This window comes from Centroberyx affinis, unplaced genomic scaffold (genome assembly GCF_046629955.1).
Source record: "Centroberyx affinis isolate AG114_WGS23_722 - 3 ecotype Tasmania unplaced genomic scaffold, CSIRO-AGI_Caff_v1 ptg003282l_1, whole genome shotgun sequence".
NCBI classification, from domain to species: Eukaryota; Metazoa; Chordata; class Actinopteri; order Beryciformes; family Berycidae; genus Centroberyx; species Centroberyx affinis.
Window position 1 is genome coordinate 189,860 of NW_027281298.1, and position 25,163 is coordinate 215,022.

Here is a 25,163-nt window from a genome sequence, read left to right on the forward strand (position 1 = left end):
ACTGATAAGTAACAAATAAGAGGAACAAAAACCTCTGCAGGTTCTGTTTGGCTCTTCTTGCTTGTAGTTTTCATTGCAGCCAGCAGAGGGAGGCATCGTCCTTGAATTTTCAGAATACTGGATTCTATTCAAAATGTATTCCTATTTGCACCATCACATTTAATAATAAAACAGATGAAGACTCATTTAGATTAAAAAGACTCACATTTGGTTGTTCCCTTTTTCATGACTTTTCCCCAAAGCTTAATTTTTTTTTGCAGTTGTTTACATGTTTTCAAAACAAAAAACACAGACACAAAAGGCAAAACTCCAAAAATCTCTAGCAAAAGGATATTATATTTAAGAGGATATTATATTTAAAACCATGTTATGTCTTCTCAAAAGTAAATTTTGCATCCAAATGATACACTCACACCATCAGACATGATTTAAGAACCAACTGCTCAGTGACAAACTCTATGACAACCTTTACATATCCATTGGCTGACACATTCTTGCTTACATATGTATAGTAGCCTGTTGTAAAAGATTATCATGTTATCATTAGCTTACTCAAATATAAAACAAACACACAAATACAGTAACAAAATACTCATATAAATACATTTACGTTAAGTTACATACAGATCACACAGTGGAAGAAAATATAGAAAATAGGACTAAAAAATAGGACTAGGCTAACTGTCTATACCAAAAACAAATGAAGCTTCATTCTGACTTTGGTTTCTGTCTGGCCACAGGATCTCATCCACATTGTAAGCAATGTTTTCCCTCGCTGCACAGTGTTGTTGTAAGTGTCGCCTGGCATGAGAGCTCCAGCCCTGGGTGGATCCCTGGATGCTCTTCCTCTTCCTTGTCCTCGTCTTCCTCTTATCCTCATCCTTCCTCTCCCTCTGCCTCTCTGTCTCTGCAATGTTGCCATCCATTCATCTTCAAAAACAGGAGAGCTCACCTCTGGCCCTCTGCTATGATTTGTAACTGCTGTTTGCACCTGTGAGCAGTCAATGTGGCCTAATGGTAATTTCAGTGTAGCATTTTGATTTTAGTTAGATTGTGCCAAATATACAGATTGTGTACAGTGTTTTGAAAAAAGTGTAATTTAGAATTGCAAAGTGAAAGGAGAAAATGTTCTTGTATTTTTGCTGAATTGGTTAAAGGGTTTGGTAGATGAGTGTGTCTCAAGTTCCAGTGTTGGAATGTAAGCAATTGAGAAAAACTGTAATAAATCTTAATCCCCATTAAGCTCAGCTGCTGTTCAATGATGTAATCACAGCATAGACATGGAGGAGATCGACACTGGTAAAAACCTAATAGTCTAAGCAAAATAATGACCTCCAAATCTTGAGTTTGGATCAGAAAGTCCCCAGAAAGTAAAACTGAAATCCGCTGCCCTGGCCTATGACCTAAGGACTGTTAGGTCAGGAATTAGGCCAGTTCCTCCCACAGATGTGTTTGTGAAAGATGTGTAGATGATGCTTGCAGGAAAAGGAGTTCTATCATGTCTTTCAAGATGTTTATCCCAACAAGCTAAACAAGTTGCCTGCAGTGAATTTGTGTTTTCAAGTTCTTTCAGATTTGTAATTCAGCGATAGAGAGGAAGCGTTTTAGACTCAGATACCATGGGTGTGCATTTCCAAAGGGGGCAGATACTGAACTTCAGACGCAGCATTTATCTGTAGTTTGTTTGAACACAGATTCAAAGGGTTTGAATCCCAAAACTCATATTACTGCTCAACCCATTATCATCATTATATAGTTCAATGTGGCACACTAAAGGTCGCTGTTTGCTAGACCCAGTGTCCATAAGTTACAACTGTGCAGTCAATTCCAAAATGCGTTCATCCTTCTCAGTTCAATGTACATAATACAAAGTTCTTGCTCTTGATTTTATTGTTTGGAACAGTTTGTTTTATTGTGAGTTTATTGAATTTGCAATTTCACTCATTTGCCTTATCAAGTTTCTCACTTGTCAAGTCAAGTCAATTTTATTTGTATGCCACATTTCATACACAGGTAAGCTCAATGTGCTTCACAGTAAAAGACAAAAATAGTGACAATAAACAGATAAGGAAATGCAATACACATATGTGAAACACCCTTTCAGCCACACATACAACACACACACACACACACACACACACATATGTAAAATACATTTGGCAGGGAGACAGCTGGACTGGTTGCAGGGCTTAAATTCATACCTATGGTCAATTTAGAGTCTCTAATCCACCTGACTTGCATGTCTTTGGAAAGTGAGAGGAAACATGAACGCGGGCAGATCATACAGCTCCACACACAAAGGGCCGGTGATTGAACCTGGCTCACTCTTGCGGTGAATCGATAGTGGTAACCACTGAGCCACCATTCTGCCCTTTAATAGCTTTCTTAGTTTAAAACAACAACACTCTACTTCATTAGCAAACAAACCACATGGCAATCGATCATGCATAGAAATCAAACCACAAAGGTTTTTTAGAATTGTTAATATCAAATAGCAAGTTCTGCTGCATGTGATGCTGACTTCAGCTCCCAATAGCCCTCAGATTATAAGTTTAATTGGTTTCCCAAAGCTATAAATGTTTATTTTCTATCCAGTCCAGAAGGAACATTATCATAACATAGCTACCGATCCTTGACACTAGAAGACACTGCAAAGACACTTAAAACAAACACACTGGAGAGTCTCACAGTTCATGCAGGATGTAGAGAAGGAAATGAAGAGGAGATAGACTGTCACAGCAGGATACGTGAGGAGCACAGCCGCCGTCATGCTGCTCAGCCAAGAGCCTCAGTGTCAAGAATGGACCGCGATTGTGGCAAAATCATGTAGTGTTATGACAAGGAGATGAGATCATGGTGAAACCTAATCACAGATTTATTTGACAAGGACAAGGTGGCTTGTCCCTTCTCGAAGCAAAATGTTGTGTGGTAGTTATACAAGCCAGAAAGAAAATGTTACCACTAGTTTCCAGTCCTGTTTTTATGGCCAGCAGGGTGGTGTAGTGAGAAGTGACCCTGACCTCCAACCGGAGGCCCCGGGTTCAAGCTGCCATGTCAGCAAGCATCCGCCCTGCTAAACTGTCCCTGAGCTAGTGCACTAAAAGTTAACAAGAGCAACTTTCTCCAGTGTAGCGCCTGATTTTAGGTGACAAGTTAGGACATGCTTTGTCTGCACGTTAAGCACCACCTGCAAATATGCACAATTTGTTTTAGTAAATCAATGGGAGTGATCCATTTTAATAATCTTCTCCTCCATTTTTGCAACTGACCATTGCAACTCCATTGGGTCAAACGCACTAAAAGTGTCTACTTCATTACATGCAAAGTACTTCTCCGTACAGAAAGTGTTGCCAACTATTTTCCAAGGAAAGTAGCTATTCTGCTCAAAAAGTCACTAGAAGTCGGCAGATGACATCATATGCTAATTTGCTTATCAATATTTGCTACAGCCCCCTGCTCTCAGTGGCGGGAGGGGCTACACTGTGCATGGGAAGTGTTGCGATCATCAGACCTCTTTGGACTGGACAAGCAAGTAGTGCAAAACGGCATCAACCATACAGAATTGTTGCCAAATGATTGGGAGTCAACACACTGACATTGTTCTCTATGGCCCAAAAAAGTTGTTAGATTTGTCACTAGTGGCTTTTGAGAAATAAAGTCACCAGGGAGATCTGAAAAATCACAACAACAAAGTTGCCAAATTGGCAACAGTGCGTACAGGTGACATCATACTCTTGTTTGCTCACTGTTGACTTTTGCCAAGGTGCCAGTACGCTAAGTTGTAGCTAACCACAACAAAGGCAGACAACATCTACAATTCCCAAAGTTAATCAGAGTTTAACCAGTTTATACAACAATATGAGGATCAAACCAAAACCAAGTTTATTTTTGGAAAGAAAGAACACACATTTGGACGAAGGGATGAGTTCAAATGTAGTGTAGCCAGTTACTGTTTGTGCAAAACTAACATAGCTAACATTAATATTATGTGTGTCTGTTATTGCTGATGAAAAGTAACATTCTTCTCCAACTTATAGCTATTCATTTCAGAAATCTACTATGATTTCTTTGCTAACAAGAATTTATATTAGGAGGTAAAATGTGTGCATTTCCCTTCCTGTTCTCTCAGTGTTTCTAAACCACAGACAGAGAAGATAGTGTCTCATGCTCCTGGAAGACCTGGAAAAAAACATGGAATTTGAACACACACACGCGCACACACACACACACAAACACACACACACACACACACACACACACACACACACACACACACACACAATGCTTGTTTCCCGATGTTCCCCATGGTGAGTCTGAGTCACAGAGCCGACGAAGAATACACACCAACTCTTGCCAGAGAGACATCACTTTTTACGCACGCTACTGCATAAACGCCACCGCAAACGCTTAGTAAATATGGCCTTGAATTGCCCTACCAGCTCCAGGGCTGCTGTTCTGTAACTGACCCGGCACTTTAAAGAGAAATTCACACAAAAAGATTACAACACAACATAGTGAAATATGCTAACATGTCAGCATCAATAAAGTAAACCCAGTTAGGAAGATATCATGGCCTTTGATGCCGAGTAGACAGTTATATAACACTTTAGTATTTGTTTCAAACTGCTGTGTCCTAACCAGCTTCTAACCTCTAATGTGAACTTCTTGTTTTTTAGTTTCTGATTAAATGGAGCCAGATACGGACACTTCAAGGGGCTTTCTTTCTCAAAGCAAGATGCCTCCAGTCCAGCGTAATCCAAGAGGGTTTGGAGTGTTTATGGAAGCTAATGGTTTCAGACAGAAAGAGCTATTACTCCAATTTATGTTAAGCTACTTTCTCTCTCTCTCTGTCTGTTTCTCTCTCTCTCTGTCTCTCTCTCTCTCTCTCTCTCTGTCTCTATCATCATCATCATCATCTCTCTCTATCCTTGCTGAGTGAAGTGAGTGAGCTTATAGTAAGTTCCATTTAGCGGCCCTTTGATTTAGATGACTGTTTACCTCTTAAGGTTGTCATAGCGAAAAGGCCTGTTTTTCCCGTTTCAGAGCCACACTCTATATTTATTTTAATTTATTTAAAGAATATATTAGGTTCTGAGTATCTTTATCATCAGATAGTAGCCTATACAGTGGTGAGTGACAGGAAAGACGGATGAGAGCAGGCCAGGAGTCACTTTTATATGCGCAAAGTCACTTTTACATGGTATATCTTAGCAGTCTGTACAAGCACACACCTTTGAATTGCCCGAAACGAGGACAGTTTGAGCTATAAAAGGGGGTTGGACAGAAGTTCATGAAATAAACAGGTAATTATCTCCCAAAGGTGATGAGAATAAGTAAGCAGGTTACGCAAGAAAAGTGAAGGTTACATCAGCTGATAGAGCAAGGTTTGGACTTATTAAATGTTTTAATTCAAGATACTTCCCTACTTCCTCCACTTATACCGAGCTGTTACTTAACTTGATACTTAACAGTTCATCATTGATCATGACACAAAATCAGTGCAAATTGGCGGGACGTCCTTTTCACAGTCAATAATCATGTTCTTCATTAAACAAAAGATAAACAGTTACTGGAAGGAAAAGAAACCTGATCTGCCAGAACATATTCAGGTTGACTTATTTGTGGACTTGTTTGTTGACATTTCATAGCTCAAGGATGATTAGTACCTTCTTTATATCACATGGCCAAGCCCTGGGGATCCAAGCCCAGTCAGTCTGTTTAGCTGATAAAACCTGTCTCAACTTGTGTGAAACAGCAGCAAAGGAACTGAATACATGATAAATAGGGAGAATGATTTATTTGACAGGTGAAAATAGGTGTCGTTTATTTTTTGACACTTTAAAATACTGTATTGTTAAGATTGAGATCTGAATTTTGAGTTATTTTATGAGTGCCAAGATTTTTCATTCATCACTTGTTTTACATTGGTAGAAAGTACTCATGCATGTCTTTAAGTTGGTTGTCACTGTCCGTAGTGACACCCAAACTTTGGAATATTTTTATACTGGCCTTTCACTGATTGTTTTTGCTATTCTTTTTTAGTACAGCCTTAACTTTTATTGTTGCTCTTTTATACTCTGCCTTGTGAAGCACTTTGTAACCGTTGGTTTTGAAAAGTGCTGCATAAATAAAGACTTACTTACTACATGGAAGCCCCACTTTTAGTTGCTCCACCCCCAAAAGGAATATTGTTTGGGAAATCCTGCAGCACTTATACAAAATATACAAGATACACAATCGACATACACAACAGAGAACAACCTTTGACCAAAATCCTGCAGAGAGAGAGAGAGAGAGAGAGAAAGAGAGAAAGAGAGAAAGAGAGGGAGAAGGTCTTCAAGTCCCATCATCGCCAGAATCTGTCCAGGAAAAGATCCACAATAGATGACTTCGCTCCACATCTGCAGTCCTTCAGATCCTGACGTCTTTGGTAGTCTTTGCCTGCCGAAAGCACACTTAGAAGACATCTGATATAGTGTGTGTGAGTAATGGCACTTGTTCCCCCGTTCCCAGTCCCCTGGTAAAGCACTTACATTAATGTTGATCCACGCCACTGACAATTAGGGGCCCCGGTCTGGGCAGTGGAAATGAGGACGGCGTCTCGTTGCCTTTGGTGCGGGGTGAAGAACTGAATGCAAGAATCACAGCTGGATGCAACCCGAGATGGAGAAGCAATGACTTTTTAAATAACACACACAGAAACACACACACTTAGACACACACGCAATACACATCTATTTAATAGCATGCACAATATTCAGTGCTTTGAGGATAATTTGCTCATTAGATGCTCAGAAACACACTGTTCCCATTACTTTCTTGCCCTTCGTAAGTCACTGGCTTCACATGAAGTCTTAAACCACGTCAGGTTGTCTTGAAGCAGCTGATTTGTGGCGTGTTGTTGTTGTTTTATCTTGCCAGCCAAGATGACCCCTCCACTAGATCATATTTCTCTGGTATACTGTAAGTTTTGTCTAGCTTACCCGAACGTTCCCACGCTTGCCATTGGCTCAGAGACACACCTGACAAGAGAGAGGCCATTTTTAAATATCTACCCAACACAAAAAATAAAAACGATTTTTGTAGCACCGGCATTAGACATACAGTACAGAGAGGGCATTTGCAGAGAGCAATGATTTGTTTTTTAAGGTACTGTGACTCATAGGCATATTTGACTTCCTACCTATACTTGTAATTAATGAATTGGTTTGATAGATTAGTCACTGCTAATGGTCATGCTTTAAGCATCTGGGTTTGAGTTATGGGGTGCCGAAGTCTTAAAACATATCAGGATGTAACCGACATTAAAGATATCGACATTGCTCAAGAGCCCCATTTGTTAGAATACCTCAGTGTGCGACTCAGTAATCTGATCCTTTGGCACGGCAGCAGTTTGCCTATCTGGAGAAGCTCTGTGGTTAAATCAACGTGTTTTGAAATAAGTGATTAATGGTGCGGAGAAACGCAGAAGGAAATTCTGCACAGTGTGTGATAGGTAATCACCATGGATAATTATTATTTGAGAAATGAATGAGAAACATACTCATATTAGGCAGCTGTGAAAGACTGCTGACTTCTCCAAAAATCAGTGAGCAGGGAGCAGAGTTGGCAGTTGGAGCGGTGCGAGCTGGGAAACGCTGCTCGTTTCCAGTATGTGTGGACATGTGACTTCTGTTGCAACGCCTCTCCAAAACTGTTTACAACTGCACTTTCTGCTGAAACTTGATACAAACGTGTGTTTGTGTTGTAAACTGGGCAGCATAGGTGTGTTTTCTACAGTGCTCATTTGCATAAACAAAACAGGTGATAATAGTTACACACTGCATTACGGACTTTGTGCAAGTGAGAGTTAAAAATTCTTTAAAAGACTAATGAAATTATTGTATTTGTTGAGAGGATATACAGTAATTAAGCTGGCTTTTTATTGATGTAGTATGTGTTTTCATCTATTTGTGTTGTATTATTATTTCAGTGTATGTCATGTGTTATGTTCTTAATCGTATGTGGTCCTTCTATATCTGTAAAATGGGAGGTTTTTAAGAATTTTGGTATGTGACAATAATGATTATGTTTGGCATTTGTAGTTTTACTTGATATAGATCTATTTTTTGTAACTCTTTTTTCACTGTGAAGCACTTTGTAACTTTGTTTTGAAAAGTAAATTAAGTTTATTATTATTATTGTTATAGAGGGGACGATATACAACCAAGATCCCAAGCTGGATTCAAACCCAGAAAATCGTATGTACACAGCATGCGCCTTAGCCAACTGAGCCACCAGGACACCACTTTACTTTTAAATTATGATAATGTTAACTGTTAATATTTCTTGTGGACCCCCAACAGCTCTTACCTCAGTAATACGTAATTCGTATAAACAATTAACAATTTCTTGGGAGATCTGAGACTTATATGGAATTTGAGATTTGTAGATATTGCCAAGTCGGTGAACTCTAATCACCCTGGTTCTTCCTCTGAATTGTTTTCACCTAGATTATGGGAAATGCTTCTTTAAATTTGAATACACACATGCACACACACACACACACACACACACCCACACACGCACACACATCACTATGACCAGAAGCTTTAATGCTTTCACTGGTATTTAACAGTCTCAACCTGTTTGTCTTACACAACTCTGGAAAGAGTATACACTTCCTGGCAAAAAGCTTTCCTTGTAATTTCTTGTCTCTCATATCTGGTTTAAGAGTTTGCAAGTAGGAAGTCCATCCCAGAACAAATTGGTAAAGCCATTGCTAATCTAGTTTTACTCAGAGCACCAACAAGGCCAATAACAAAGCTCAGAGCTTTTGGTTTTGTTACACTCTTAGAACTACATTTCAAATGCATCTCAAAAGCAAAATAAGAGTAATAAAATAATGTAAAAAATAAAACCCCTATTAAAAATTCCTATTTCTGTGTCTGATTGGCTTGTCGTTCAGGTCACCTCGTGGTTAACCTACTTGCTTTGACTAGCATTACATAACAGTGAAGATCAAAGCCATTAATTAGCTGCTGATTTCATGGGAACCGGCTGATGTGTATAATTCTGCTTTAAAACCCTTGAAACAAGTCTTTCTACATACTGTATATTTGTGTGAGACTTAACAGAGTCAGAGGGCTGAGCGGGGCTGCATCAGAATTATGCTACAGCTAATGTTAATGAACTCAAACTAAAGAAGCCAGGTTTTTACCCCACAAAAATGCAGGAAACAGTAAAGTGAGTACAGTCTTGTTATTTTTTTTAGGTACTTTTACACCTGTGGTCGCATTTGGAGTCAAGCTGTCAAACCAAGCAGGAGCTCTGTGTTCTGAAAGTGTGGTAACACTCGGGTCATATTGCTTCGTTGGCGTCAAATGGAAAAAAACAGATCTTCTTAGCACTAAGGTGCTTGAGGATCATGTTTCCTGCTATGATTTGGTCTTAATCTCCCTGAATTACATTTCTCCAAATTTCCCCATCTCTTGAGGGATAATAGTACAAGCGCTTATGTCATAGTCAAGACCTTTATCACTATTCCCGCATCAGTTCTGGTCTATTTGGCTTGTGTCCTTCTCAACCGAGGGTGACAGCAGATGCAGCAGGGCAGCAGGTGTTTTCTGCTGTTTATCAATGTGCAGAGAGGTGACAGAGTGCATGGACCCTGTTGATGCAAAGCAGCTTCATATGTTTCCTCCTTTATTATAAAGCGGTTCATAGAGCTGCGCTGTATGTCTCTTACTTATGATTCTAACCTCTTACATAACCCCTCACCACACCCTTAATATATACAAACACGTAATTATCAGTTTCTATTGATATTTTGTAATTGCTTTCTGGTGAGAACTGAGGTCAATGAGGTTATCGTGTACCGCATTTGTACCGGATGTGAATGGACACCTGTTCACACAGACTGTAAATGTCAGCCTCATCGGTTGCCCATTTATACATCTAATGAGGTATGGCGGATTCTGGTGAGAGGGAGGAGCGTCAAATTGCTGAGAAGTAGAAGGCTCGCTCCATGAAACGCAGCATCCTGCAGAGTCACCACTTTTCACAGTTTAATTCAATTAGTGTCTGTTCTTCCCGGGGTCTGGAGGTTTCTCTCACACTCTGTCTTTTAGCCTTCTCTGCAACATGTTTGCCTAAGCTGCCACAGTGCTTGTTTAAGCTTAATCACATTGAATTGGAGCCATAGATTGTGTTTATTGTTTCACGAGAAGCTCTCTCGGCCAGGTTTAGTTCCTGGGAAGTCTGCTTGTTCTCCATCAGTGTATCTGTGTGTGTGTGTGTGTGTGTGTGTGTGTGTGTGTGTGTGTCTGACAGTAGCTGTGCAACACATTACCAGGATTCCAAGATTTTTCTGCACTTCCAAAATCTTTATTTAGTTGTGTGTAAACTTTGGAAAGTGGTAGCCTGCTCCTCCCAGGGTCGTTTGTCTGTGCTAATGGAGGTCATGAGATGATCTCACCAAAACCCTGCAGGCACTTGGAAAATAAAAGCGAGTGTGAGAAACTTTGAGCTCATATATTAACTTCCGCTTAATGTTGACATCATATAATGACATGTCAAAGGCCGTGCTTTTTGAGCTGCGTATATTAATCTGACAAAACATGTGAAAAATTATACTGTTCATTTACAACCGCATTATAATACATATGCACACATTCTTATTCCTAAACACACAACTGTTGACAACATTGCCTTAAATGCCCTGTTAGCACCGAGGCTTTGCACAGTCATGTTTGCAAAGATGAAACTGGGTCAATGGAAAAAAACAAAAACAATGCTGAATACATCCAAATCACTGAGAATCAATTTAATTCATTACATTTGATTTTCTTGTAAATTGCTTATATCAACTTTGTAGAAAGAATACAATACAAGCAAATAAAATGTATTACCAAAGACTTCAAAACAGAATAAAATACCCTTTGCAATAGGCCACTTGCACTTCATACAATATCGTCACAGCCAAAGTCTACACCAAAATTCATATATTTTATTTTATAATCTTGGGGGGGGGGGGGGGGGGGGGAGCTTTATCAACATTTATGCACATGAACAAGTCTCTCTACAGTTAACATCAACAAGAGAAACAACAAAGCCAAGACTGTAGTCTGTGATATTAAGCAACACTCTTGAGCTGCTTTGTTAACGAGGAATAGGAGGCGGACTAAGAATAAGCTGCTGGACCTTCGACAAAACAAAGATCGTTTGGTGGAAAAGCTCAAACATACATGAGTCCAAAGGTTCAATCCCTCATATGTTGGTGAAATAGCAGCAGAAAGCATCGCTTTAATGACATTATATCAAGAGTTTCATTCCAAAATTTGATGTCCACCTTTTGAAAAATGCAACACATACTCTTATAAAATTATTGATAGAAAAATATAAAAACAAATAGTTGCTAAAAGGCATGATTAGTCCATTGTTGACAAAAGGATCACACTTTCATAGACTGAATATCTCTATATTTTAGAGATACAGAATTGATTAACCTCAGATTACCTTTTTAAATTGATATATAACATTTTGGAAATTAGCTTTTCATATATTAGAGTCGTGGTTCTCTGCATGCTAGCAGTGGGAGATAGTTGCTGATGTTCACAAATATTGATTCAGCTACATGACTAATATCATTTAAATAACGTGTGAATTCATTTTTAGGGTGGATTTTCCCCTTAGAGTTGCATGGTGTGATTTACTCACTAGAACCTTCTCCTAGAGAAGAATATCTTTTATTACAGAGAGTATTTTACACAACATTGATCAATTAGAACATTGTTTTTCTATAATACAGCTGACTCATACAGATGTGTTGAAATATCTTTAGCTTTCTGGACTTCAACTGTCCACTAACTTTGCACCAAACATTCTGTAGCAGTGGAAATAATATTCTGCATTCCCAGTCAGATGTAAATGGTTTGGTATTAGTGGTGTGAACGGGCATTTGCCAATCTCTTTATGAGTATGGCGAAGGAATCGTTGCACCCCCACTGTAAAATGGAAAATGGAACTTGTATAATTTGAGATGACATATTTGTGTGTATTCCAGGGCTGAGGAACAAAAACATGGGTGCGTGCCAAGAAAATAATACTGCACTGTACATTAGTCATGGAACTAACACAACATGTCCTTCACACTACTGTACAACAGAGTCGGTGAAACCAATTGATGCTTACTTAGCAATACAATGGCAGCAAACATGCCAGCGATTACTCATAAGGATCATATTCAACACTCTTTAATTTGCCATAGAGACCACAAGCTTGTGACTCAATTATTCTCGATTACTGGCCTCAAGGACTTTACAAAGTCAAGGTTTCCACAGTGATTGAACAAAGTAATTGAAATTCCGAGGGATAGCTATGCCATCACTGACGCTTGAGTCATGAAAAAGTGGGTCATCTCTATAGTAGCAACATCTGTTTTGGGCAAAATGACAAAAAATCGCAAAATATAGTCATATAGTCATAGATATTCATCACAGAGGTAGCTGGGTGCTGAAACAGAGAACAAAGAAGAACAATGCTCACAGTACTTGTTTCTCTGTTGTCATTTCTTTCTTGCTGTGCCCGACTTCACAAAAGCGCCCTTTCATTTGTTATTTTTATGTGCCTTTCCCCCATTTTTGAGAGATTTCACAGTTTACTGATGGGGTCTTTATTCATTATCTGCCTCTGAGCAGTCTGAGAACTGTCTCTTCACTGAGAGTTTCACAGACACTTGAGAGAACTCAGATGCATTTCTCCTCCACTGTCTCAGTGCTGAGCGACACCTGAAGCGCTTGGTCTTTTGGGCACGGCTGCAAGGCAATCACAGCTGACAGATCCTTGATCATATTCATCCCCTCTCTGCTCCGAACCTCAGCGCTGCCCTGTTCGGACGAATAAGAAGCTTGTGAGTCTCTGACCGATGAAGGTCGGGAAGCATGGAGTCCTTCCATGTGGTGACAGCTTCCAGTGAACACCTCACTTCCCTCTGGCAGGTAGAGGAAGGTCTGGGAGCTGCTGGTGATGTCTCGCAGGTCCCGGGACGCCAGGGAGTGAGAGTCCCTGGCAGAGATGATGGAGGAGAGTTGATGAGTGTCTATACAGTGGAAGTTTCCCTGTCTCTGCTGCCTCCGTGCTCCGATCTTACAAAAGAGGCACTTGATTTTCTCAATGAGCTTGAGAAGCACGGCCTTACGGAGCAGGATGTAGATCCAGGGGTCGAGGATGGGGTTGAAGGAGGCGAAGCGTATCGCTCGTAGATCAGGGTTCTTGTCCAACCGCAGCTCCACTGGAGTCTTATACAGCTGGTTCAGAAACACCTGTGCCTGCAAGAGATAGTGGTTAAGAGGGTGTATGTGTGTGTGTGTGTGTGTGTGCCTACATGCACGTGTGTGTGAGTGTGTGTGCATGTGTGTCTTTAACAGTAAGCATGGGAGAGGCACAAAATGAAAACATGGGATCATGAGAGAGTAGTAGGGAGAAAGTATGAAAGAGAAAGGTAGCTTGACAGAAAGGAGGAAAAGTTTTTTTCATCCAAACAGAAATCTATCTGAACTTCCTTTTTAACCACTTGGATTTGGATAAAATTGCAAGAGCAATGGCCCCTTATACAAAAAGTTTGCATTTGTGCGTAAAAGTACTGTGCGTAAAACGTGCGTAATGGGTGAAATTTAACCACAGGGAGCTGAGAAAAGAGAACTTACAACAAGTGGGATGGAGCAGATGAGCACCACTGCCGACGTGCCTATGAGCAGAATAACCATCTGAATCTCTGCGCCGGCCAGACGCCCAAAGCTGCGGCTTCTCCTCCTCGGGTCCATATTGCGCCCCAGATCCGTTCCCAGCGACATCCTGCGAACGAAGCGCCGGTGCATCCGGATCAAAGCCCCGCACACCAACACGTTACAGATAACAGTGGCGAGAATGAGAATAGAGCTGAACCCGGCGTACATGTAGGAAAAGGCTGCATCGCTGCTCACGTTGCTCCTCCACTCTATAAAGCACCAAGTCTGCGGGTATTGCTTCTTCACTTGTCCAAACCCCATGCTCGGCAAAGCGCAGAAAAGCGCGTTGGAGATGTAGATCGCCAGGAGCGTCAAGCCCGCCAGTTTTTGGTCCACATAGTCGTTGTAGAAATACGCGTGGTTTATGGCCATGTATCTCTCCACCGACATCGCGCATATGATGCTGAGCCCCGCCAAAGAGAAGAAAAGCAAGGTGAATCCAAAATACTGACAGAGCGGGTCCTCACCGGGCCACGAGCCTTTCACATAAGTGGCGATGGTGACCGGACTGGCGAGCAGAGTCCCCAGCAGGTCTGTGACCGCCAGTCCACATACCAGCGTGTAAAACGTGGTCTCTTTCTGTTCTTTGCGCGACTTACACAAAACCACGATAGCGATGACATTCCCGACCACACCGAAGATAAACATGATGGACGGTATGGTCGGGACCATCGTCCTCCCTGTCATCGAGTGATTACTCATTGTAGTGTCCGTCAAACACAGCCTCAAAAACGTCTGTAACGAATTTCTTAACGCCAATATTTCCACTCCAGAACAGGCAACTTATTACCACTCGAAGGGAGCCAAGCAAACATGATTAAAATGGAAAAAACAGCTTGTATGTATTTTCAAAACTAACTTCTCCAAACTTTCATCCAAGTTCAGTGAATCCTGCAGCTGTTCCGGTCAGCAATGTCACAGTGTGCCTGCTGTCCCCAGCTAGGTCTGCAAGACAGGACAAGATTTCACTCACCAGGGCAGAGAGATAAAGGCAGTCAACAGTCCGCTGACATGAGTGACTTCATTGAAATGTGGCTCTGCCTTCAAGTTCTCCTCTGCAGGACTCAGTCCCGCCCCTTCGTTTCACGCTCCCGCCGCCACTCAGCTCCGAACTGCTCACACCGGTTCAAGAAAAGGCCTTGACTATACTGTATATTCACGTCATGTAGCCCGCTATAGAGACAAAAAATAATCACACAGAGGCTAACGTAAAGTCAGAGTAAATACTGCTGTTGAAAAACCTTTAAGTAAAAATCATCAATAATAAATCTGAAATAAAAAGGCTAACTAAAATGAAATATTCAGTCTCCAAAAGAAGCCTAACTGAATTTTTTATTAAATATTTGTAAGCCTATAGTTTTAGTCTTAGCACTAATAATGAATGGGCCCAAATGAACTGAATCAGTGCATTTACATGGCTTATCCAGAGCAGCTTGTAATGAGAGCAGATAAGCTTCACCTCTCTGTCACCAAGCAACCAATAGTAAAGAAGTGCATCGTCAGTCCTGACAACATTCCTGTGATCCTAGAATAATATAAGAGTGATGTAAGAAAGAAGTGCTAGGGAAAGAATAGGAAAAAAAAATAAAACAAGAAGTTAAGAGAGAAGTGGATCGTTTTGGGTTTTTTTGAGAAAAGAGCATATGGACAAGATATGAGAGAGAAGGTGATTCAGTGGGAAGAAGGGGATGTGAGATAGCCCACCTCTTGAAGAGATTAGTTTAATGTCGACAAATCAATGTTATCAATATCACTTTGAAAAACTAGTGTACACAACACAAATAGAAGATACAATCTAAAATAAAAGGTCGATCTGTTAACCAAATTTCCAAATTTTAGATAAATCCATTCATAAGTTCTTGAGATATCTTGCTGAAAGACGGATGGACATCCAGTTTGTTTTAAAACAAAACCTTGGCGGAGGTAATAAACATAACATCGAGATTAAAATCAACCTAATTATAAAGTAGCATGTAAGAGACTTGGTAAAAAAACTGTTTCAGTGATCTCCTCTTGTTAAATAAGCTGTTTTTCTAGACATGGAAATTCAGACCCTTATGCACTAGATAACACACCTTTGATTCACAACGTCAACAGGTTTTGTTTTGCAAATTAACACCGCGGCCTGGAAAGAGGCAGCGATGACACCAACATCCCTGGCGTGACGCAGTGTAGATCTGGATCTACTGTAGGCCTACATTAGATCTGATTTTAACTCTGTGGCACAGACTGAGTCTATTTGGGGAGAACACAGCTGGAATCTGACATTTCCCTATCCAGACAGCCATCAAATGATCAGATTTCTTAAAAAAACAACAACAACAGACATTTCAAGTAAATCTAGCCAGAATTAAATGTTTTATGTTGAATATGGACACAAACACTTTTTGTATTAGGAATTGTATTTGGCTTTTTTTTTTAACATTCAAATTAGCTAATATTTCACAAAAATGCACGAATTTTCAGATTACATAGATTTTTTTAAAAATCTCAGTGGATAAAGTCAAAGTGCATTTTCCTGTTTCATTCTGATTAGTAACTATTGGTTGGTAATTTACATAGGGATTGTAATTTTTTGATGAATAATTATAAAATTCTATGTAGGTATATGGCGAAAATCTCAACATTTTTGCCATGTTGCTATTTTTTTTAATGTAAAATAACATAACAAATGACAAAAGAGAAAAAAAATAAGCCTGGGTTGACATGCTGCATCTTGATAAAAAAAATGTTGGTAATTTACTCAAATTTGTCAAATTTATTGTCAAATTCTATGAAATAAATTAATATACCATTTTGAAAAAATGGCCATCAAATATTTCTATATTTATATTTTTTAGCTAGTGCTTGGAGTACGAAATAAATCAACTCTTCATATTTTTTTTTGATTGTTTTATATATAGAAGCAAAATATTATAATATCTCAAAATTGACCAATCCAGCCAAGATGACCCTTTTTATCTGTGGTCTAAATTACTTGAAAAGAATCTGTTAAAAAAATATATAATCCCTGATATAAATCATGTCACCAGTATCACCACGCCCAAGTGGGAGGGGTTTAGCTGGTTGACAACAACAGGGTGGGCAAGCAGGCTAGACTGGAGTGCAGACTGTGCTCTGTGTGAAGTACTTGACCCTGAACAAACCCATTTGTCAGCTGTGTCATTTGAAAAAAAGCAGTGCAGTTTAACATTTGAATAACTTTGCTGAATAAGTACAGATCCAAGGTAAATGCATGAGGAAAAACCTACATCAGATCCTGTGTCCACTATCTGAAGCTGCCTACTTCCCTTAGTTGTAGTTGCTGTCAGGAACTGAGACCTTGAGCCTTGGTGCGTGACGTCATCGCACTAGACTGACCCTGCGGACCCTCTCTGATTAGGGGCAAAATATAGCCTTGAAAAATCTTTTTTTGTCGTGTTTTTGTTGTGTTTTGTTTTTTAAGGGCATGAAATTGGCCTTAACATGTTGCCCCTTGAAATACAGCTCAAAAACTGTAGTATTACATAGTTGTTAAGTAATGTGTGTGTGTGTGTGTGTGTGTGTGTGTGTGTGTGTGCATGCCCCCATGTGCATATGTGCATACTTAAGTGCGTATGTATACAGTATGTTATTCAGGGCATATTTGGTGTTTCTGTTTCTGTATGCGTATGTCTGGTTTCCAGCCTTGGTAGAATGTTATGTAAGTAGATTTGAAAGATTAGGCTTCTCATGAATGTGCTTTTCCTGGATTTGTTTGTCGGAGTCAGATAACCTGCAGTGCGGTCGTGCTTCAGACTTGGAGTAACGGCCACCAGCACGGCTCAAAGAATCAGTGTTCCTGTGACGACTCCAGCTTACGTAGATATAGGCAAGTCACAGAGTCAAGTGGGTCATTCTGTTTATCCATTTGTTTTTGTGGTCTGAAAAAAATAAAGAAAAAAACACAAATTCCAAACACACTGTTTCTTCCAGCGCTTTAATTCCTGCACCAAACAATGACAACATTGTGTCTCGGAAAGGCTTTGTCAGGTCCATGCACTCCGGGTATAAACCATCCCAGAAGCGTTGCTCTAAGCACGGGCACTTGGTGGAAAACGCTCCATGATAGTTTTTCTCCAGTGGTAGCTGTTATGAATTTGGCTTCATTTCTTAGGACAGGAGGGAAGATGAGAGGGGAGAAAAACTAGAACTGCAAATATGTGGCACACCGTACATGCAGCAGCGTTTAAGTTTAGGATTCCCTCACAACAGTGCATCTGTGCTTAGTTTTAATGCTAGGGTTGAGCCTTTGATTTATCATCTGAGGTTATGGCTTGCCACGGGCCTTTTTTATTTAGGAACACAACAGCTCCCTGAAGAGTGAAACACGATTGTTACTCCATCTCTATGGAACAGGTACAGACACATTTGGTATCTTGTGGGACGGGTGAGAGATGCCAGTCCCCATTCCAGGTTTCTGTCTCATGCTATTTCCTGGGATGTAATTGCAGCTGCTGCTCACACACCCATATGTTTCAAATGAGCAAAAGTGACAATGCCTCTGTGTATGTATAGTTTCATTTTTGTGAATGAGTTGACTCTTGCATGTTACAGTATGTAGATGATTTAAGGTTATTTATTTGCGTGTGAAGTTGATTTATTTTATGAGAGCGTGGCAGCCACCTCTTAGTCTGTTGATATATTATAACCTGGTTTCGTAATAAGTTTCCATTTCCCAAAATGGTCCATGGGCCAGTTGTTGACGGGTCCCTGCATGACAAGAGTACTTGTACTGTATATCTTGATGAGCCTTGATCCCCGGCCCAGACAAATTTTTCTAATGGGAGCCTACTGTTTATTTACAGTTCGATTTTAGACATTTAGCTGGCACTCTTGTCCAGAGCAACTTACAATGATTTTATAAGATTCCCTGTCATAATGGAGCCACATTCTCTGTCTGTTTCTGTTTCCCCGTCATCTCTGGGAAAAGCCAAGGTGGAAGGGTTGTTGTCCTCGAGGATACTTTCTGTGTAGCTTTTTTCAATTTAAAGTTTAGGAAGGATTTGCATGTGTTTATTCTGAGGTCTGGTAAATTTGTAGATAACATCCGTACGCTAACTCACACAACATAACACAACATAACAAAGCTGCAGTGCTGCGAATCAGACGTAAACTGTTTGAACTGGCACTGAACAGAGTTTGATATGTGATGCCAGCAAGAAAACAGTAACAGTCTATCTGCTTTGTGAGATTATTCACAACAGGCACCAGACCAAACCATGTGATGAATCAGTTTGGAGTCACCATATTGGACTTGATCCAATCCCTCACACACCATAAAATAGATTTTCAGTATATGACCACAATAAATACGACCTTGGCTGATTGTATTCAATGTAAACATAAAACAGGTCGGTAGAGATTGACAGGAAAGTGAGGGCATGCCACCGCGATTAGGACTTCATCTTAATTGTACACACATTACCAGTTGTGCCAGCTGGGTGCACCCAACATTTTCCTTTTTATTATTATTGAAAGTCCTCAGCTGGCACACATCAATCCCAGAAAGCATGGTTTATCCTTGAGGGTGTATGACTGAAGAGCTTGCCATAATACGAAAGCCGGCTCAAGCTTATTCAAGTCAAAATGACAATGAGCAATCTTGTGCAATTTTACTCCTAAAATAAAACTTTTCATCGCCATCGTCAAACTCATCAGCTGGCACACAAGAGCTTGTAAAAGGACAGTTTATCCCTAAAGAGGGTGTGACCAAAATTGTTTGACACACTTAGCAACAGTTAAATAGCAACATTATCGAGAGTGACAATTCACATGTTAATCCATCCATGTAGTCCTCAATGTCTTGGAAAGACATTGAGGACTACATCACTGCATGTTGTTGTACAAGTGAACCATTGGCTATCGGTAATCATTAGCTACTTTAGGGACAGTTATAGCTAATCTTTACATGACCACATGCTCCTGGCTACTCAGTACAGCACAATGGAAAAAAACATGTAGGGTATTATTGCTGATGATGCATAAATTAAGGAAATTGTGCTGTGCCAAAGGGCCGAACCAAAAGACATGAGCAAAACCGAATGAGAACTATTGAGGGGGAGTAATTGTTTACACTGCATCCCATTTAATCAGCTCATTTATATTCCAGCTACAGAGTGTGAGATCTAGTTTTGGGGACACTTAACGCTGTTTGTGAATTCCTGCTGTGCCAGCTCATTGAAATGCATTTAACTGAACGGCTTCCTGCAGTTACATTCAAGTTACTGTTGCATACAGTATGCAAAGGAGCAGGGATACACAAGTTGGGTTTTCATCTCATGAATCCCAACTGTTATGAAAAGCACCATCGAGAGTTTTCTGTCAGTATGAATGGCTCCTTTCTGCAGTGATAGAAAACTGGAGTGGAGCTATAATAATCCAGTTAAGCATGTGCTTGGTTCATGAGTCATGTGATGATCACAGAAGATGGAAATCTTAATGTAAACCCATTAAATCGATTTACATCTTGGTGGTCATGTAACAACATATCATGAAACTAATGTCTTATGAGGTAATTTTCTGTTGGTGACATATCTGAATAATCATGTCTGATAGATTGTTCTACTGATGCAATTAGTCAGTTCTTATCTTTTTTTGTGGTTGCTCCATGTTCACCTTTGATCCTCCTGCTGGCAATTTTTCACTATAGCATTCACTGCATTCACTGATATTCAATATGTGTAAGACAAAGAATACTGTTTTTAGGTGTTTTTTTTTTTTCTTAGGGACTTGATGGGTATGAAAAAGCAGTTTCTGTTACATAGTGACAATGTGATTCACTCTACTTCTGATTTAGTGTCAAGAGTCCATCAGTGCTACGTCAGCGGGGCAGTGGGACAGCTGTGCTATGTTTAGGCTGAGAGCAGCAGCAAGCACATGACTTACATGATCCCACAACACTGATACATCATCTCGGTGTTTGGGTCAATGCCCTGTCACAAAGCTTTGTTAATAAAATGCTGTGGCACCAAGGGGTCAGGGGGTAAGGAAGTGTACAAAATATTTGAAATACCTAACAATATATGAATATCAAGCACCTAATAAGGAGTGGGGCCTCCCTTTGCCTTCAAAAGAGCTTCAATCCTCCTTGGAATGCTGTTATACAAGTCCTGAACTGTGTGTAGTGAGATATTGGACCGTTCTTCAAGAAGGAAAGCCTCCAGTTCTTTGAGGGTTGAGGGAGTTGGAAATCTACTTGACACGCTGCGCTCCATAGGTTCCCATAAAAGTTAAGCGATGTTTACATCTGGTGATTGTGGAGGACATTGGAGGTGTTTGACTTCATCCGGCTGTTCATGAAACCACTCTTTTAGCAGTGTGTGGGGGCACCATCATCTTGGAATATGGGAACATCATGAGGGAACAGTGTTTGCACCATAGGGTGCGCCTGGTTCTGTAAAACGGCTTCATATCCACGGCCATTATGCGGCCATAAAGAGCAATCATTGAACCTAATGACTCCTAAGAAATGGCTGCCGATACTATTACAGATTCTCTACCATCATTAAGGGTTGGGTTGGTATTAGACGGTAATATGACTCAACAGGCCATATTACTTTTTCCCATTGCTCAGGGGTCCAAGTTTGTGCTCCTTTATGCGTTGGCCTTGGACGCAAGCGGTTTCCATAAATACCAGCTTTGTGAAGCTCATGATGTACAGTTTTGACACTGAGACTGTCACAGAGGTGTTTATTCAACTTTTTGGTAATTTTTCAGACTGTAGTTTTGTGGTGTTTAGAAACAATCTTGCTAAGTGCCTGTTTATCCTGGTTGGTGAAGTTAGGGTTAGGGTTAGTCTTTGGGACCAATGCACAGCTGACTGGCTGCAGGTTGGGTGCCAACTATTTAGCCTCTTTGGAACTTGCTAGTTGCCTCATGTTGCTTTGAAAACTCACATATAAAGTGGCGAATGTCAGATCCTTTTTAAAGTCGACACATACTAATAATTGGCATTCAACTTGTTATGATTCGCCTGTATAGCTGCCTTTGTAATTGTCATTTTGGTACTTCAAAGTTATGGTTCTTTTTCCATATGGCGTTTGTTTATTTTGTCCACCTCCTGTACATTTTAGAAGAAAATGTTGTTGCTAAGAAGTATTGGCTCTCATCTATCTTATTGATCATTCTGTCAGGAAGGACTGGGAAGTGTTAGGGCTTTTAATCTCAGTGTCATAACTTTATACTATGTTATTGTTACAGTTTGTTTTCTTGGACCCAAATGCAGACACAGACAAAAGGTGGATGGAGAAGGAAAAAGGTTTATTGGAAGGTGGGCGGTTGGTTTGGGGAATGGGACGAAGAGATGGGTTGAGGCTGAAGGCAGCGTGGCAGAGTGGTGTGGGTGATCCGGGCCGAGCTGGCTGGCAGGCAGGCAAGCAGATGAGCAGGCAGGCAAGCGGACAAGCAGATGAGCTGACGGGCTGGTTGGAGTGGCGTGGGCCGGCGGAGAGACACACAGGAGGAATCCTGGACACAGGAGAAACACGATTAGATGTCAGGCACGAGGAAACACAGGAATAAACTCTGGTACACTAGATACAGAGTGACTGAGAGAGTGACTACCACGAGTTAGCTAAAACAATCTGGCAGTGAGTGTCACGGCTGGAGCCATGACAGTTATGTGTCTTTATATGTTGGCCTTGGACATAAGCGGTCTCCATAAATACCAGCTTTGTGAAGCTCATGATGTACAGTTTTGACATTGTGACTGTCACAGAGGTGTTTATTCAGTTTAGTGGTAATTAGAAGAAGTATTTCTTGGAAGGACTGGGAAGTGTTAGGGCTTTTAATCTCAATCTCAAAGACTCTGCCCTGTCAAGGACACAGTCCTCCAGAATCAGAAGGAAGACTTGTAGAAGGGAACTGGTGTTCTAGAAGGGAACTGGCGTTCTAGAAGGGAACTGGCGTTCTAGAAGAGAACTGCCGTTCTAGAAGGGAACTGGCGTTCTAGAAGGGAACTGGCGTTCTAGAAGGGAACTGGTATTCTAGAAGGGAACTGGTGTTCTAGAAGGCTCAGAGGAAAACTACTCACAGGCAGATTGGAAATTGTGTCTGACAACTCAGAACGTCTTACTCTCCCAATTAATCTTTGTAAGAATAAGGACTACAAAGTCAGCTAAATTGTTTTTTGAATATTTTATAAAACAATTTAGAGCTATGTTGTAGCAAATGCTATTTTATAGAAAAGCTTTGGAAGTTTTTGAGTTAGAAAATGTCTGAGACATTTTAAATGTTTGAAAAGGCTATATACCTCAGTTGATAATGAGAAAATAATTGGCAAATGAATCAGAGAAGAAATCTCATTTCTAATTATGTCTGCACGTCTGACAAATTTATTAATGTTTAATACATGAGCAATATGCCTGTGTCAGAACACATAAAAGCCATGCGTATCCTCAAAGCTAATGGACAGATAAATTAGAGATTATTTGTTTTCACTTATCTCTGTGCAGACTTTAAAATGTTAAATATGTAGCAGCTGTCCTTGATGAATAATGAAAGATATTGGCGCTGTGGGCAGGCCGGTCATGAGCAACACAACCAGCAGCATTTTATCCTGTAAACTGTTTCGTAGAACACACATCACACCTATAAATCAAAACATGAAGAGACAGGATGTTGACTTAAGTTAAAACAGCAGAGGAAACATTTCACAAAGGTTAGATTTACATGAAAGCAGAATATCAGACTTTTATCCCGTAGGCGTAGAGCTAATCTTTTCACGGCTCTTTTAACAAGGAAAAAACAGCAAAATTGGTTAATTAAGCATTTTAGTAGAACATACTGTTCAGAGTGGACAGTATGTACTGTAGCTAATGATTTGATGAGGATGTGCTGAATTAGAAATTCTTCTCTAACCAACCAAAATGTCTTTGACTGAGCATATTCTACAAACAAGGTTTCCCGGCACAGAATGACTGGTTTTTACACTAGCAGGCGGTTGGTATCCAGGCTCACGTCAGATAAAGTCTAATGCATCTCTCTTCTCCTGCTGGGTTCGTAATATTTACATATCTCAAATAAACCATGACACAGTTGATTACCACTGACTGTGGGCTTTCCTGCAAATGCCCCTCTCCTTTCCCCTTTCCCTAAACACACACAGGTCTTTTAAAACACCTAAAAGGGTCTCAGCAGCAAATAACCAGTGATGTGGATGCCCAACTTCCTGACTTTTCCCAGACATCTCACCTGATTGACCTCACAGGCTGTTAGCACACCTGTCTGACACTTGGTCAAACACCCGAAATGCCTGCCTGGGTAAAACCTTCTAAAACCCCGTCTGACGAAAGCAACAAAAGTAAATATTCTTGTTACGTTTGAATCAATGATTTTAAATTGTGCTTGCATGGGTGAAACATGCTGACAGGATGAAAAGAGAGAGGAGAGAGAGGTGGCAGATAATGATTAATGGCCCGTTTTTATTGCTGATGAGAGGTATTGTGATATTCATTGTCTAAAATATCTATGTAAACCATTTACACTGAGATTAAATCTTTATTGTGGGTAGATAAACATCCACACAAAATGGCCTGAGTCAATGCAACCTGTGGAGTGAAGCAGGTTAAAGTAGAAACCGTATATTGCTAGGAGACAGCTGAGATAGTGTCAATTTTGTTTGCGGTAATTACACATTAGAAATACATCTGTAGCATTATATTGAGGTTCATTCGACCACTTAAGTGACATTAATGCAGGAAGAGGGGTAGTTGAACTAAATAACAGTGGGATTGATTAGCAGATGGCACCTAAACACATTTACCTAAAATATAAACTAGTTAACCAAGGGTGGTACAGTTAAAACATACCCTCAAATTACCCTCGTAATTTGTTACGCTACTCATTTCTGTTCTTTTCTGTTGTCCCTTACCTTCAAAAGCTGGGATAATTCAATGATCTCTGCTGTGAATGATCAGATAACGAGACACTGCTGATGACCAGCGTTCCTGTCATCCTTTTACAAAGTAGTGGGAATTCTATACTTCCACCAGGAGAGTCTTTTCTACTTTTTTACAATTTCTCATTCGGACTGAGAGGACAATGACTGAAGAAAATGAATTGGGGATATAGGGATAGTAGTGGTGGGATACCATTTTTGGATAATCGGATAATATCTGTAATTTGAGGGAGTGATAACAAGCTCCACCTCCATATTATGATATTTAGAGGGGGTTGAACATGAATAATGACTTATTGTTCTGATTGATAACTAACATTTTTAGTAAAATTGAAACACTTGTTACATTAGTCGTTTCTGGGCAAAGTTAAATTCAGTACTATTTCACTTTGATGGCAGAATCTTGAATCAAATTAAAATCTAAAATTGAAACACATCAGCAAACATTATGACTGTGAGCAAAGAGAGAAGCAGGCAGC

At 40.2% G+C, this 25,163-nt stretch overlaps 1 protein-coding gene across 1 annotated transcript; it reads right to left on the reverse strand.

The window, feature by feature from the left end:
* Positions 1-11,052: 11,052 nt before the first annotated feature.
* Positions 11,053-14,581, reverse strand: ptger4a (prostaglandin E receptor 4 (subtype EP4) a). The gene is made up of 2 exons (XM_071538482.1): positions 13,686-14,581; positions 11,053-13,307 (listed from the first exon to the last, which is right to left on the reverse strand). The coding sequence occupies exons 1-2, from the start codon at positions 14,466-14,468 to the stop codon at positions 12,726-12,728; spliced, it is 1,365 nt and encodes a 454-aa protein (XP_071394583.1). The 5' UTR covers positions 14,469-14,581; the 3' UTR covers positions 11,053-12,725.
* Between the last annotated feature and the right edge of the window lie 10,582 nt (positions 14,582-25,163).

Bases quoted from the DNA above. Each gene is read 5' to 3' on its own strand.
- ptger4a (XM_071538482.1), bottom strand. From the start codon at position 14,468: ATGAGTAATCACTCGATGACAGGGAGGACGATGGTCCCGACCATACCG. The intron at 13,308-13,685 runs GTAAGTTCTCTT...TATCTCTTGCAG, and splicing joins TCTGCTCCATCCCACTTGTT to GCACAGGTGTTTCTGAACCA.